Source organism: Aphis gossypii, chromosome 1 (genome assembly GCF_020184175.1).
Source record: "Aphis gossypii isolate Hap1 chromosome 1, ASM2018417v2, whole genome shotgun sequence".
NCBI classification, from domain to species: domain Eukaryota; kingdom Metazoa; phylum Arthropoda; class Insecta; order Hemiptera; family Aphididae; genus Aphis; species Aphis gossypii.
In genome coordinates, this window is record NC_065530.1 from 12,850,758 (window position 1) to 12,867,382 (window position 16,625).

Sequence of the window (16,625 nt, forward strand, 5' to 3'; positions counted from 1 at the left end):
ATACCATTTATAATTTTGAAATTTAAACTAATATAATCCATACATATTATTTTGGTTAGGTACTTACTTTATCTTCGTAACCATAAAGTTCAAAAATGCTTCAAGTCTTAAGCTACACAATTTTTAGAATCCTGAATTTTTGAATTCAATCATCAGTTATTACTACCCTAAACCTCCTCTCTTACCCTTAAAATGACTATACATTGAGATTGAATGGTAAACAGACTAAAAAACTCTAAGGTTGTCAACTTTAAATATACCCATTCACTACGCCACTCCATATGAAAACATAAACATTCAAATATTAATTGTGATTTTTTAAGTGCATCACCATTAATTAATTCATCAAGATTTTAAATGAATGACTGATCAAAGCTTTATGAAAAATTAATAATTATGATAGTGAAGTGAATTGGTGAAATATTTTCAAGCATACACTTTACACACTGTTGTCATCGAGGGGATAACTTATTTTGAAATTCATAAAATATAATATCGTTATTTTTGAAATTAATATTTTTCACTTCAATATAAACATAAAATACTATAAAATAATTATACTATAGCCAAACTTCAATGAAATTTCAATAATATTTATAATAAGTATAATACAATAATATATAATATATAATATATACAATAATTTAACAAATAATCTTGTACCTATTTGTTGATAGGTTTTAGAAATACTTTTTTTTTTTTTAATTTAATTACTTAAAAAATCTCTGTTATAAAATAATAAGTTTAACAATAGTTATGCAATAGTATGAAATATTTGACCATCGAATAATAAATTTAAATAAATATGCATATGTGTCATTTTGAAATTAGTAAACGATTTCTAAACTCTCACCAATCTCGTTTATACACACTTAAACACTATCTTTACAAATAATGTGTATTAGTATCTGAATTTATGCTCCTACGTTTGTATATTATTATCTTGAATTGTATTAAGTCCATAAAAGTCAAACTACCATTAAAAAAATATTTTAATAAAACGATTTGATGACACATTTTATTTTACATTATAAAAATATATCAAACATCATAAATAATTTATAAATAATTTAAATAGAAATATACTTATTTTACACAGTTATAAATTGTACTAAAATATAAAAAGTCATAGTTTTCCATGTTTGAAAGATTTAAAAAAGTAATTAGTTATACATTATTTAATATATCTGGTGTTTTTATAAAGCTCAATAAAAAGTAATTGTTGGCTAATTAGCAGAACATTTAAAATAAGTTGAAGATAAGATAAATTATCAACAAAAAATAAAAGATAAAATAAAACCTACAACTATAAGTGTTGTAGATCTTGACAAAATTGAAACACTATTAAAAAAAAGGCTAATGATACTATATTTGAAATGATAAAACCGGTAAACGAAGGGTTATAAATTATTATTATATGATAAACTAAGATGGTAATATTATTTTCATTACAATAAATAAAAAGTTCAATGTACGATGCAACGTATCTATCAATTCATTTAACAATGATTTTTAAAACACCAAGTTTTTCAAGCAACTTCAGATAATAACTCTATAATTACTAAGCACTATGAAATATCTAAAATTATTAAAATTACCATTCAATTTTTACTTTGATTATATAATATAATAAATAATAACATATAATATATATTAATTACTGTAATAATTTTGTAATAGATATTAAAGGCTTATTATCTTTAACAATTCATTCATTATAAATAAAAATAAAAATATATTTATTTTTTATAAATATCTATTGCATAATATGATACATTTGTATAAAATACTTATTGCTATATTTTGTTATCATTGTAATATATTATTATTAACGCCGTATAATAATATTATACCAAACCTTATTAAAAAAAATAAAACTTATATTATTACTAACTGATTCTAATGTTAGATAATATATATTTGTATTTCATATAAAATTATTTAATTCGGGTATAAGTAGAAAATCTAGCACACCACAGTTACAATATTTACTTATAAATACTTATATCAATTTTATACAATATAATCGTTAATTTACAATAAAATATAAATTACCTATTTATGATACTTTAGAATTATCATATTAATATTTCTAAATTATGTCATCTCTTTTTTTTTTTATTTTTTTATTTATAATAATTTTATTCAATAGTTGATTAAATTAAATAAATAATTTTTGTACTGTATGGATTTATATTTTTAAAATAGAACCTAAATTTTAAAGTTACAATTATTATATTTTAAATAAGTAAACATAATGTATACTATAATATATAGTATCAATGTATTTAAATTGCAGTTTAAGTGTTTAGCCAATGCAAACAAACAAATGTTGGTCATTAAAATGTATATAATATTATGTATTATACGGTATTTCAAATACAAGGATTTTACAATAGATGACATAAACGCACGCAAGAATATTAGGTTGAGAGAAAAATACTTGAAGAATTACGATTAACGACACAATAAAATAATATGTCGTTTTAAATGTTCTGGAAATACATTTCACGTTTTAACCAACCTAACATATTAATATATTATACAATTCATAACTAATGTTTTTTTTAAGTATTTAATTCATTTTTATGTATTAAAAAATTCGTTACTAAGAAATTTATTATGTTTTATTTTATTTTAATGACTACATACACGGATTGTATGTTTTTTTTATATGTGTATAAAGAAATAATAAAATCGTTTTATATTATTAGTGTTACAAGTATTTTTCCAACTCACGCATACATACCTCTTACATTTCTTAAAGAATATTTTAGTTGGTTTTTTTTTTCATTATTATTATTATTATTATATTTGCTTGAAAACTGAAGAAATTTATGTATAAAAACAACAAAATGTAAAAAATTAAATAAAGTCCATTGTATAAAGAAGAATCAACATTTAAAACTATTTTTTCAGTCCAATTTACTTAAATCGTAAAAGACTGAAAATACAGCCATATAATTTAGAATTTAATTTCGATAATTTATTTCCTTATTGTTTAATTTCGGTATTGTTATTTACAATGTCGCAATGTATTTTAATTAGTTGCAGTTGATACAATCTTGCAGTGTTTTATTTTACGACATAAATCAATTGCATACACAATTAACTACAATAGTTGTATAAAACCACAAAACAATAAATTATGTATATGTTTTAAATTTTATTTAACTTAGCTGTAACATATTATGGATATATATTTTTATAGTAACGTATATTTAAGTAACAATTAAAGATGCTCATCTTGATATTTTATTAAAATATTTACCGTAACATAAAACAATTCGATATAAATGCTTAAATTTTAATATTATTCATACAATATTATCAACTGTTATGATATTACTCTACGAGTAAATAATATATATTATATTTAAAATTATAATTTAATGAATTATTTTCAGTAGAACCTAATATACTTAATAGTAATAATTAATTAAATAATAATAATAATAAATGGATCTAAAATTCAAATAAACACCTTTCTCGATAAATTATTACATAATAAGTATATTAATTACAGCTACGTTTCTTATATTAATTTCTCTTTTTAATATCATAATATAATATATTTCTATGAGTAATTATTACCTATTATTTATTCACAAATGTAATACGCATTTTTTAACTCATAATAAATAAATGAATATAATGATATGATTTAAAAATAATAATATAATTGTTTACATAAATTATAATATTGTTTAAACATAATATTTGAAAAAAAAAATTATCAGGGTTTGGCATAAATGTTATTTTCTAATAAAAAAGGAACTTAAATATATATATATATATATAAATTTATTTAAAAGGTGACAAATATAAATGAATAATTTCAGAAAATGATTATTTAAATCGACTAAAAGTTTTATAATGGCGAATTCCACGATAAATGTTTGATGTTTCATAAATTATAACTAATAATAGTTATAAATATTTATATACTTATTATAACTGTTAATAGATTATATATTTTATCGTAGTTTTTCCATAGCACTTTAATCGAAATATCAAATAACCATGTTTAAAAAACAGCTAACTACATAAAACCCAGTTGAAAACGTGTGTATAGGTACAACGTAAATACTCGATGCATAACAAAATTAATAGGTAGGTGAGAACCCAAAGAAAAATTATATAATAATAATTGCAGATAGGTACACTATAGTAACTTAAATTATGTACATGTTACAATAACAATACAGTGTTTTTTTTTATTTTAAAAATATAAGCAGCTTATATAACAGGGGAAAATGTCTTCAAATAATAATAATAATGAATGTAACCTATACGAAAGCGAGGTAGTGCATGAAATTAATTATTATTCATTACAATAGAAGTGAAGATGGTTTTTTTTTATTTTTTAAATGCGGCCAAGTATCTATACTTTAAATACTGAGAGAATCGCGTGTCTGTAGAGAAAATAAGAATACAAAAACAAGGCACTGCGTGAAAGGAATTCGTTTTTAAAAGAAAAATGGCTATATAAGTATTACATATAATTGCCGTTTGGTATATTGTTTTCGCTTGTATATAATATAGGTACAGGTAGAGACAAAGAGTAATAATTGACTAGTGCAGTGTTCCTGCTGCAGATTGTTCGTAGATTTAAAAAAGACGTTCGTAAACAGAGAAATCGTCTACAAATTTACTATAATATTATTATTATGCTATTCATATTAAATGCAAATAATAACGCTTATATGTGAAGTTTAGTGTATAATGTCATACTTTGTTCTTGGAGGTTTTGATGTCGGGTGTTTAACTATCGCGGATGGATGGAAGACTGATTCTCGTACTATTTTCCCGTGTCGCAAATTACATAAATTTACTATTTAAAAGGTATTGCACAGAACAATCAAAATAGTGGTTTGTGTCACAGAAACGTCAAAGATTTCGAGATACCTATTATCGTTTTATTACCTACATAATAATATAAGAACCCAAATCTTAGTATGAAAATGTATATAGGACGCGAACCATTTTCACTGTACATATGATAGAAAACAGTGTTTATACAACCAGTTATAAAATTATAAAAAATATTCCGTACATTCCTCCAATGCACGCAGGTACGTTTGATTAGAGGGTAGAATTTTAAACAAACAGACGAACAAAATACAAGATAAAAACGCTAATAATATATATATACACACACACACACACACACACACACACACATATATATATATATATATATAATATAGGTATAAGACAATATGCAACAGGGACGAAATATATGATAATAATAAATATTATCATATTTTTGACGACGTGGTCGCCACTGCGGCGACGGAGGTGATGTTCTCTAACTGCACCCGCACCTATCCACCACCATGCCGGGTAACAATCCGTAGATGATGTTGAAGTCCTGGTCGAAGTACAGCATAGAGATGGCGGATAGTTTGCGGGGAGCGCAGCACGGACCGGTGCCCGGATACGCACCCGACTTGTTGGTGAGCTGTGCTAGGTGGGTGTGCGGGTACTTTTGTAGGAACACCATCGGACACTCGCCCGAACAGTAGTTGGCCTCGTACTTCTTGGGCGCGATGATCCAATCCCAGCCGAAGTCCTCGAAGTCGACCGTCAAAGGGTACCGGCAACACAGCTGCTCTTTCGAGTTTTCGTCGCAGTCCTTGCCCAGCACGTTGCGCTTGGCCCGAGACCGCCGGCTGTCTTCGGTGTGCACCTCCAGGTACGGGATCTGCGCAAAAACCCACACGGATCAGTAACGACGTCGACGGAATTTGGTGGGTAGTGGGTGGGCCAGGGTTTTTTTTTTTTTTTGGATTTCGTCGATCGTAGTAACCGCGACGACCGTCGGGGCGATTTTTTTTTTTTTTTTATATATATATATATTTCCGGACGTGTATATAGGGGTAGACCTGTCTATATTATATTAAACTCAGTGCAATTGCACCGGACTGCGGTATACCTAATGTATCAACCCGACCGCGGTAATGAGCTGCAATTATATAATATGGGCACGCTAAGCACGTCATAATAATATACAGTATACGTCGGTAACTGCCCACTGCAATTATATTATTATCGTGTAGGTACGTATATTATGTTTTATAATGATACATCAAATCATAATACACGGCTCTGCGATTAGAGCTATATACTTTTATATTATTATTCGTCCGTATATATTTGCGAGACACAATCGAATCCGGAATCACCGGCTACGAGACGACCACCGAGTAGCTCTTATGAATTGAAATAATAATAATAATAATAATAATAATGACGACGATGATAAATTACCGACGTTTATTATAATATTATTATATTATAGTCTCACGGACGGCGGCGGCGGCGGTCTAGAGGAAAGGCGCCTCCCGAAACGTTTTAGCGACGGTACATGTGCGCATTTATAGTATAAATGTATAATGTTATATACTAGCGATTTCGATTTATTTTTTTCCTCACTCGTAATAATAATACTAAAAAAAAAATAATAATAATAATAATAATAATAAAAAAAAAAAAAAATGAAAAATACGCATCGGTTAGTTTTTGCATTGTACTGTCGACGCCGCAACAACGTGTAATATAATATAAAGTGTACAACACAATAAAGTAGGTACGACGTCCAACGTATAGACCGGTCGAGGATACTTTCGGTTTGTTCGGTCTCGTCGGATTATTATCGTTGAGAGTTATCGCACGATTTTTACGGACCGTGCATGATAGTATATACAGTAAATGCCTCCGGTCCGGTCACCGCATAAACGCCGCCGCACCGTATATAATATATATACGATTATTATATATAATATTTTTTTTTTCCATCGGTTTATATATATATATATAATAATAATAATAATATAAAAAAATCGTATTATCGTTACGTTACGTTGTGTTATTATATACCTATTATATATTATATTATGTAGGTATATACACCTATACAACCGATTGGGTTCGCGTCCCGACAGTGCCGAACGGTTTTACGTAAGTTATTAATATCTTTAGAGGATGTCAGCGCACCGTATTATGTTTTCTCTCTCTCCGATCCACGCGCAACATGGTAAAATTTCATTCAGCAGAACCAATTTCGTTAGGTCGGGTTTAATATAAAAGTGAATTCACCTGTTTTTGGACTTAAAAATTAAAGCATTGTCTGTGTTTGTATACGTTGGATTTCTTTTTTTACGATATTTCGATTTTACGAGATATATCAGCGTTTTGAAGAAACGTAATATTCTCCATATCCATGACTTGCACAAAAATTAAAATACTATGCGTAAGAAAACCAATGTATAAACAAAGACAAATTTAAATTTAATAACAAGATAAAAAAAATACACGCTGACATTGTCTTAATATAAAAATTATTGTTATTTTATGCTGTAATTGTTGAATGTATTCGGCAAGAGTGTTGTAAATTACCATCACTGTATATCGGTATCAATAAACCAATTTATTGATAAATCAAAAACTTAAACAATGATAAATAGATAAGTACACTATATTATTATATAATAAAGATTAGTATTCGATCGTCGGATAAAAGAAATTATAGTTTAATATTTAATTTTATTCAATTCCAGTCATAACATTTATAATTTGTTTTAGAAACTATTTCTACTTTTATAATAAAAATACATTTATACAGTTTTTTATGTATAGGTATTACATATAAAATATTATAATTTATCACTACCTACTAATCGTATATTTTGTCTATCGTTTTTCGATTTACATTTTAAACTATAATTATTTCTATAAAATATTATACAGTGTTTGATTTTAAACTTTTTGACAATAAAATTCAGGCGTTTTGCATATGCAAGCCATTACACGCAGAAATCGTATTCTACGTACTTAGATCTATTGTCTGATTTTATACGAACATATTAGTTGGGTTTTGTAGTCTATATATTATATGATATATAAATAGTTCACAAATATATTTTATAAATAATAACAACATAATACTAACTATGATACATTTTATTATAAAGTAAATTATAGAATAATTGAGTTTTCTTATTATTAATGATTATAACTATTAAAAATATTAGTTTACACGCGTCATTCGGTGACATGCGCGACAACAACAGCGGAGGAGGCGGTGGCGCGAAAAGAAAAGACTCCGTTCAAAAAAAAAAAAAAAGTAAAATTATAAAACAAACAAAAAAAAGTGTATTTACAAAGAAACGCGTTGCGAATAAATGTACAAAATATTTGTTATTTTTATTATGCCATTACAACATGAACATAGAATTCGCGAATAACGCGGAATACATCGTATAATAAACATAATATTATAATGATGTCGAAAAATTTTAACGTCGGCTTGGAATTTATACGTTATGTTTTTCACTCGTATCTCGCTTTTTAGCCGATTAAATCACGATATCGTTTATATGTAATACAAACAACCTATCATCGTGTGAGCAAAAATATACGACGTGTCAGTGTGTGTGTGTGTGTGTAAATTTGTGTGTGTGTGTGTGTGTGTATGTGTGTGCACAGGCACGTATCAAGACGGGGGTCCTTCGGGGTCCGCACCCCCCTAGGAATTTTGTCCAAGCATCTGCCAACGGTCGTCCAAGGATTCTGAACGACAAAAATTGAATAGAATACGTATCGCATTTAGATATATATTTATAATTATAATACACAAGTAATGTCTATACGTTACGCGACGTGTGAGTGACACGAAATCGCGAAATTTTACGTTTAATATTTTGGCGGCGAGAATGAAAATCCGAGTTTAAGACCCATTCTCGCGGACAAAAAAAATTCTTGGCTATAGATACGTGCCCGTGTTTACTTGTACGCGCGCGTGTGTAGGTGTGTCTGTGTGTCTGTGTGTGTGTGTGTGTGCGACGTCGGTGGTGGCGGAAGGCGAGGACGAGCGTCTCCGCCGACTAGCTACAGCCGCACCTGTCCACCACCATGCCGGGCAGCATGCCGTAGATGATGTTGAAGTCGGGGTCGTAGTACAACATGGATATGGCGGACATCTTGCGGGGCGCGCAGCACGGTCCCGTGCCGAACTTGGTCATCTGCACCAGATGCGTGTGAGGGTACTTTGGAAACAGCATCGGGTCGCACGCGCCGGAACAGTAGTTGGCCACGTACCGCTTGGGGGCGATGATCCAGTGCCAGCCAAACTCCTCGAAGTCGACCGTCAGCGGGAACCGGCAGCACCGGGTCTCCGTCGACGTCTCGTTGCACGTCAGCCCGGACGCAGCGTTTCGCCTCGCCCGGGACCGTCGGTCCTCGCGGGTGTGCACCTCCAAGTACGGGATCTAACAATATTACGGACCAATCGGATTAGAGTTGACGACGAGTGCGCGTTTTTTTTTTTTTTTTTTTGTGGATGTGTGGGTGTGGGTGTGGGTGTGGGTGGTGTGTGTCGGATTGTGCATGACAAGCGGTGAAGGATGGTTAAAGGGTGTTGCAGGTGTTGATGTTGGTGCTGGTGGTGGCGGTGTTGGTGGTGGTGGTGGTGGTGGTGGTGGTGGTGGTGGTGGTGGTGGTGGTGGAGGTGGTGGTGTGATGGTGTGTTATAACAACCGCGGCGACCGACGGCGCATCAAAAGAATCCGTGAGCGACACGGTGGCGCACAATCGACCGATCGAGGGGTGTATGGGGAGGTTGAGCGGCGGGAATGTGACGGTTGAACGGACGATAATCATTTTGTAATTTTCGAGAGAAAAAAACCGTAAACGATGGGTTGGGAGAGAGAGAGAGAGAGAGAGAGAGAGAGAGAGGGAGAGAGATAGAGGAGAGATTCTGACGTGTGTTACACTTCGACTAATATATATATAATTCTCCGCGTTCGATTAACACACTCGGTTTTTTTTTTATATTATATATATATATTTATTTATAACTATAATTATTACACATAATATTATATAGGAGGTACCTATACTGTTAGATATTAATATTAAAATACGTGTTTACTATTATTATGTTATTAGGATACCCTTCTCGACGAGCGTTTTCGAATTTCGATTTTTTTTTCTCTTTCTTTAATCCACCGACAGACGGTCGCACGTATATATATAACACATGTGTATACTGTGTACGGTTATTAATTCGCACTGCCATCATGCCTGTGGCGAGTACGATGACGTGCGTATAATGTTACGTTATTTTTATTTTTTCGCGATTCGTATTTCGTATAATATATATTATGTCTATGTAAAAGCCAGTCGACATTATTATATACCATCGGGTGGGTTATGTGCGCCGTAAGGTATATTATAATGTAGAAGAGTGCAAAGTGTATCGAATTATTGCTCGGTTAACAATTTTCTTATGCGCGTTGCTCAATAAATCGTCGGCAATGTTACAATAACGTCCAAGTTCACCGGTTTTATGATTGTTTTAATGTAAAACGAAAAAAAAATCTACAGTTTTCTTTCCACACTAACGCACCCCCTCTCTCCTACCTAAAAAATAGTATAACGAACCGCGCGTAGATTTCATATTATTTATTAAATTATAATACCATACTACCGAAGTTATAATAAATTTCGTTGTATTATAAGGTAGTTATTATTAATTAATTCACTATCCTCTATTCTTTTCATATCGTCGTTTGTTAGTATATTATATTATAAGCATGCATAATATAATAATTATACATTATAAACACATTATATTATACGTCCTATAACGTTACGTAATAGGACGTATTCCACGAGATGCACTGCAAGTATGGCCGGTGAGTATAATTTATTAATTATAACGTACCTCGGTCATGTCTTCTCTTTTCCTGGCGTCCGTTACGTACGGCGTCCTGACGTGGGTGATGTTCTTGTTCATGTAAAACGCGTGCACCGTTAGCGTCAAGTTCTTGGCCCCGTCCGTGGTCTTGAACCAGTCGGACATGCGCCTCTGTAGGTCAATAGGCACCCAGCCCGGTTCGGTCGTGTTGATAACGCGCTGCAAACACGCGAAAATGACAAATATTGAAAAAAAAAAATAAAAAATACTTAGTCGAGCGAGTGTACTCGTAACTGCGACAGCGAGCCAATAGTTATTATGTTAATATTACTGCAGATGTACCGACCATAATGCTGGTTATAGCCGAGTTATAATACAATATTACGTATATATAGTGTGTGGCAATAGTCAGCGAGAGTCGATTGCGACCAACTATTAAATCCACCGTGTTAGACCTATCGCATTGGGTGGTTTATTATTACCTTTATACTGGACACGAACGACAGGTGATTGGTGTTTGGGTTGAATCTGTGTACTTCTATCATGACCACCGGGTCGTCGATGACCACGTCCAAACGTCTCTTGTACACCCACAGGATCGCTTCGGTGATCCGCTGCTGGCCCGTTTGCTCGGAGAACGTAAAGTAGAGCGGATAGTGGCCATTTAGTTTCTGCGCCTTGGGATCTACGTGCCGCACAAAAACCGACCCCCGACAAAAGGGTGACGGTCGGTATTTATTATTATTATTATTATCATTATATTATTATTATTATTATTATTATCATTACCATTACACCATTAATCGTGTTTATTATATTACTATGAGTGTTCTGTTGTTGTTGTTTTTGTTATTATTATTATTATTATTATTATTATTATTATTATTATATTATTATTGTTACGATCGAAACGCCATCATTATAACCGCGTTAGGCAGCCTTCAAGGGACGAGCATATCATCAACCCCGGACCCAGCGGCAATTTCCCACGCACGCTACCATCACGTGCACCGACAGTTTATATACAACAGCGCCCCTAAAATATTTCTTCGAACTTTTACTCAAATATTTTCTGATCCCGTCAAGGAGGCGATTAAGAAAAGAAATAAACCCTAATATAATGTATAATAAGAAAAAAAGAAAAAAAGACGTAATTCGCCTAATCATCGTCTATAATAGTATAATATAATAAAATATATTATATATAAAAATCATATATATATATATATTTACATTATACACATCTTATAATAATATATGTAATCTGTTTGACCTTAATTTTGTAATGTTATAATGTGGACGGTGGGTGAGACGACAATCGATAACCATCTAATGTGTACATTGAAGTATAGATAATATACACAAACAAAATATGAAGGCGTTTTAAAATAACTACGTTGTAATATCGTGCAGTGTGATGTAGGTTATATAGTGATTTACTAATATTATACTCCACCACTTTTTTCTTCAAGAATGTAATAATTAAAAATTTGATTTTTGAAAATTTTAAGTATACTTTAAGACCATATTTTCAAATTTTTGAGATTTTTTGTGCTACAAAAAGTGTCCTGTGAAGATCTAAAACTTCTGTTTTTAAAACGAAAAATCCCCTTTACTTCATAAATTATTTAATGGATCGTTGATATTTTTTCTGGAAATGTTTACTTATTAAAATCAAATTTCAAATAATAAGTAGTTTTAAGTTATTTAACTTTGTGTAATACAGATAATGGACTTAGAAAATATGAAAGCTATAGCAGCACTCTGTAAATTAATATTAAACGGATAAACATGAATTATTTCTAAAAATACTCGAAATATAATAAATACTATATTCAATATTACGTCTAGGTACTTGATATTTTATAAGACCATTTAAGGGCTGTTAGGCTTGTAATCACTAAGAAACGATACTCCTTGGAATTTCGAAAACATTTTCCAAAATATTAAGGACCAAATAATAGGTAATTTACAGAACAAAAGGGGGTAAAGGATTCTTATTTGAAAATCAGAAGTTTCTATTGTTATAGGACATTTCTTAAGTAATAGGTACAAATAAATTAAAAAATGTATGGGTTTTTGAGTGCATTTAAAAATTTCAAAAACTAAGATTTGAACACGAGCTTTATAACTTTTCAACAATCAACAGTGTGTAGCCTTCACCGTTACATCCTTTCATCTTTTCTCGTCCTGCAGGATGGTTTACCTTCGATATTCCACGTCTAGCGTCCTTAACTCGTGGCTCGACCCCTCCCCCCCGGGTCCCCGTCAAAGTATCGCCTCCTCGGTCAACGGTCATTAAAATATAAACAAATAAGGGTGAGCGTGCTTAGTGAATCACCCTGTCTGTATAATATTATCGTATGTTTGTTAGACGACGCACCGCGGACCGTCTCAAAAGTTTATCGGCCCAAAAAACAGACGCGATCATCGTTCGGCCGTCTCGTCGCTGCAGTAAGGTTTCCCGTCCGACCACTTGATATTATTATATATTATACGCGCTCTTCCCCTCGCAATGTTCTATACGCGACGCACTCGGTCGACCGCCCGCCCGCCAGTCGTGCTACCGTCTGTACAATGTACATACGGCCAATTGACCACCACCCGCGTGACACGACGCGATTATAATTATATTATTTTCTAGACGACGCGGTTGAAAGAAGTCACTGATCAAATTCGTAAACGACGGCCGTCGATGACGTACAAGTATAGTATTTTAAATATTTTTCGCCCACGTCGTGGCCGTGGCACGTGGCGCGCATCTATATTTGGCGTCTGATTAATATTATCTGTTATAATAATTATTATGATACATATATACTGCGACGGAGACGAGATAAAATATAAAGTAGTCTGATAATTAATTGCGTTTGGAAATAACAGGGATAAAAAAAAAAAAAAAAAAAAAATTGAGAAATAAAAATAAAAAATAAAAAAAAACGGAAGAAACAGGTTAAACTCGTCGGGGAAATAGTAATTACTCTATAGATAATAATTCACGATTCTCGGAACAGCCACTCTACGGTCGACGTGTTGTATTCGGCGTAAGTACGCAAGAATATGCCGTATATTATATTATATATATATATAAGCGTGTGTGTAATAATATTTGATGCACAATATTATCCCTTCTTCCGACGTGTAACAATATTTCTCTCGCTCATCGACGCTCTGTCTCTCTAAATCCTCCGTTGCTATCTCCGACGTTATAACCGCACGCAATATACTCGCTTTTCTACGTAGGTAGGTACATTTCGTATTATTATTATTATTATATTTATGTAAGCGTGTGTGTGCTGTGTGCCTATATTCACGTCCCGTTAGAAAAAACTTTAACGTCGCATTTTTATTACAATACTCTATGATATTATTATATGTGCACAACACACACAAACACACACACACACGCAGGCCACATGCCTTCGAACAAAGCGTCCCGCAGTGGGGAACGTCGCATTATTTGCGAGTTATATACTGCAACTAATCATCCGACGGACTGAGGTTCGCGCAACATAAAAATGATAATATATGCGTCGCGTGTCGCACACGCACACACATCTATGTAATATTATTATGTATAAAGAAACACAAAAGTATAATAGCTGTGCGTATATATAATATTATATCGTTTTAATCGATCAGCACAATACGCGGCGGCGTCGGAATATTGCGCGATTTCGAGTCGTTTTTTTTTTTTATTATTATTATTTGTGCGTCAATTTTAAGGTTCAAAAAATTTAACCACAGGCCAAATATAATAATAAACAAACGCTGCAGCATCGAATGCGAGATAAAACGAGACGAGATGCGAGCGTCTACGTATCTCATAGGTATCACGACTGCGCGATGTGATTTTAGTTTTCACCCCGACATTATTAATCTGGTAGTTGTACAGTGCTGCAGTCTCAGATTTGAAATTAAACGATCAGACCTTACATTTTTAATCAGTTGAGTTCAGTTTTAGGTCCACGGAACTCGACTCCGCTATTATCAGTTATTAGTATAACCCTCGATTGTATTGCTATTGTTTTTAATTAAAACGAATATATTTTTCACACTTCTATGTAATAGAAAACGGAATTTCAATGCGATTCATTCGATTATTGTATATTTTGTAATTTACAAAAATTATATAATTCTTAAAAACTATTGTAATAAATTTGAAAAAAAAACCGTTTTACTATCTCCGACCTATGTTTTGTGGTATTTAAAATAAAAATATTTTGTACATTACCAATAATTTTATTTGAGGATTAATACGTTTTGATAGTTTATAAGGTTCATAAAAAAATTGTAAACATATTCATTTATGAACTGACAAATATTATGATTCAGCATAAAGTAGTTTTTATACATAAAACGACGTTGAATGATGACACACTATTAAAATTTAACAAACGCAAAAATTGTTTAAAATATTATTTATATTTTTAAAAGAATATACTCATTTATTTCGAAATATTTATTTTAAATATTCTTCTATGCTATTTACGTGTTACGATAATACGATTTGCATGTTAAACAAAAAAATTATTAATTTGCTAAAAAAAAGTGAATATATCTAAAGTGTACAAAATAAAATAATCTGAATGAAGAAATATCTACAACAGTCATGTACAATATTAGGAGTACCTATTAATTTATTGGAAACAACATAAAACAATTTAATAAAGCTATTCCCAAGACAACAATTAATAAAATTGAATCATATCTTTTCATAACGACAAAAAGCATTCAAAATCGATTTATCGTTCATTTTAAATATATAGGTATATCCTTAGCGAATAGATGTAAAAATAATAATAAATTGGTCGACAATGCAACGAAGAAAAAATCAGTTGCAATTGAATTCAATTAATAACAGTATATAACACACAACTCAGATAATTATCACGTGTTCTGCCAATTTCGACTTCGAATCTCGGTTTAAATAACTTAACGTCACACTTTGCCACACGCCATGCAGACTGTCGACCAAATCACTTATCGTGCTTTACACATATTTACCGAAAACCACCCATAAGGAGTATTCGCAGACCTGCAGGTGCATAGCGTGCTCTCAGAATCCTTGACAAGGGTGCTATATGGTTAGTGTGATGCATTTTTAAAAAAATAAAATGTATTACCATTGATTATAAAATACTAGTATCTATAATCAATGGTAATAGGTGTGAATTATACATAATGTTACGTGTGGGTACCTATATGTACATTGTTGTATTATATAGCTGTACGGGAAATTCACAAAACTCCTCCTCCGTTGAGCCGAGGCCGGGTGCATTAAACTCCACGAGAGATCGATCGATATTCCCTTTCCCTATATATATCAGTACACCGGCACCTGACATTGTGAACATAGGAACCTACCTCTATTATACCTGTACGTTTTTATTTTAGTAACCGATGTCATTATGTAACCACACTGTATGTCTGTTAAGAAGGTACTGTATATGTATTATTATTATTATATTACAGGTGTATGTTACTTAAGCAACCCTGAAAATTCGTACCAGACGATGACGGCGAATTATAGAGCTTCACCCTTAAGACGAAATACGAGCATCCCGGAAAACTCGTAGACACAGACAGTTTTTTTTTTTGTTTTTGTTGTCTTTTATCGTATTAATAGCATGACAGAACACAGACATGTTTGAGGTACTTATAAATTTGTTGCACGTGCTGTAAAATTACCAAGGTAGGTACCTAAATAGAGTTAAGCGTGCAGTCAATTACACGTACGACCTCCTCCACCCGTATAGATAATAAACGAATACGGAGTATATAATACATAACGACCAGCGATTCTAGTTTTTGTTTCGCCAACAATGAGCTATAAATTATAATGTATATGATGCATATTAATTTTGTAATCATAATACATTAAGTAAATTTTTATTTTATTTTTTTATACATAATTTTGTTT

The 16,625-nt window shown here is 31.7% G+C and overlaps 1 protein-coding gene and 1 long non-coding RNA gene across 6 annotated transcripts in view; one reads left to right on the top strand and one right to left on the bottom strand.

Annotated features, from left to right (window-relative positions):
- Positions 1-4,476: 4,476 nt before the first annotated feature.
- The window catches only part of LOC114132840 (growth/differentiation factor 8), a 54,529-nt gene continuing 42,380 nt past the window's right edge, over positions 4,477-16,625 (bottom strand). For all 5 annotated transcript variants that reach the window (XM_050203424.1, XM_050203416.1, XM_050203426.1 and 2 more), the window contains exons 3-5: positions 11,185-11,387; positions 10,730-10,921; positions 4,477-5,707 (exon numbers count right to left, since the gene is read on the bottom strand). In XM_050203424.1, coding sequence (XP_050059381.1) covers positions 5,312-5,707; positions 10,730-10,921; positions 11,185-11,387 — 791 coding nt within the window. In that variant the 3' untranslated portion in view covers positions 4,477-5,311. The remainder of the gene's footprint in view (positions 5,708-10,729; positions 10,922-11,184; positions 11,388-16,625) is intronic.
- LOC126550889 (uncharacterized) lies at positions 15,699-16,270 on the top strand. Its single transcript, XR_007604946.1, has 3 exons — positions 15,699-15,789; positions 15,931-16,082; positions 16,178-16,270. It is a non-coding gene; the product is annotated as an uncharacterized LOC126550889 (long non-coding RNA).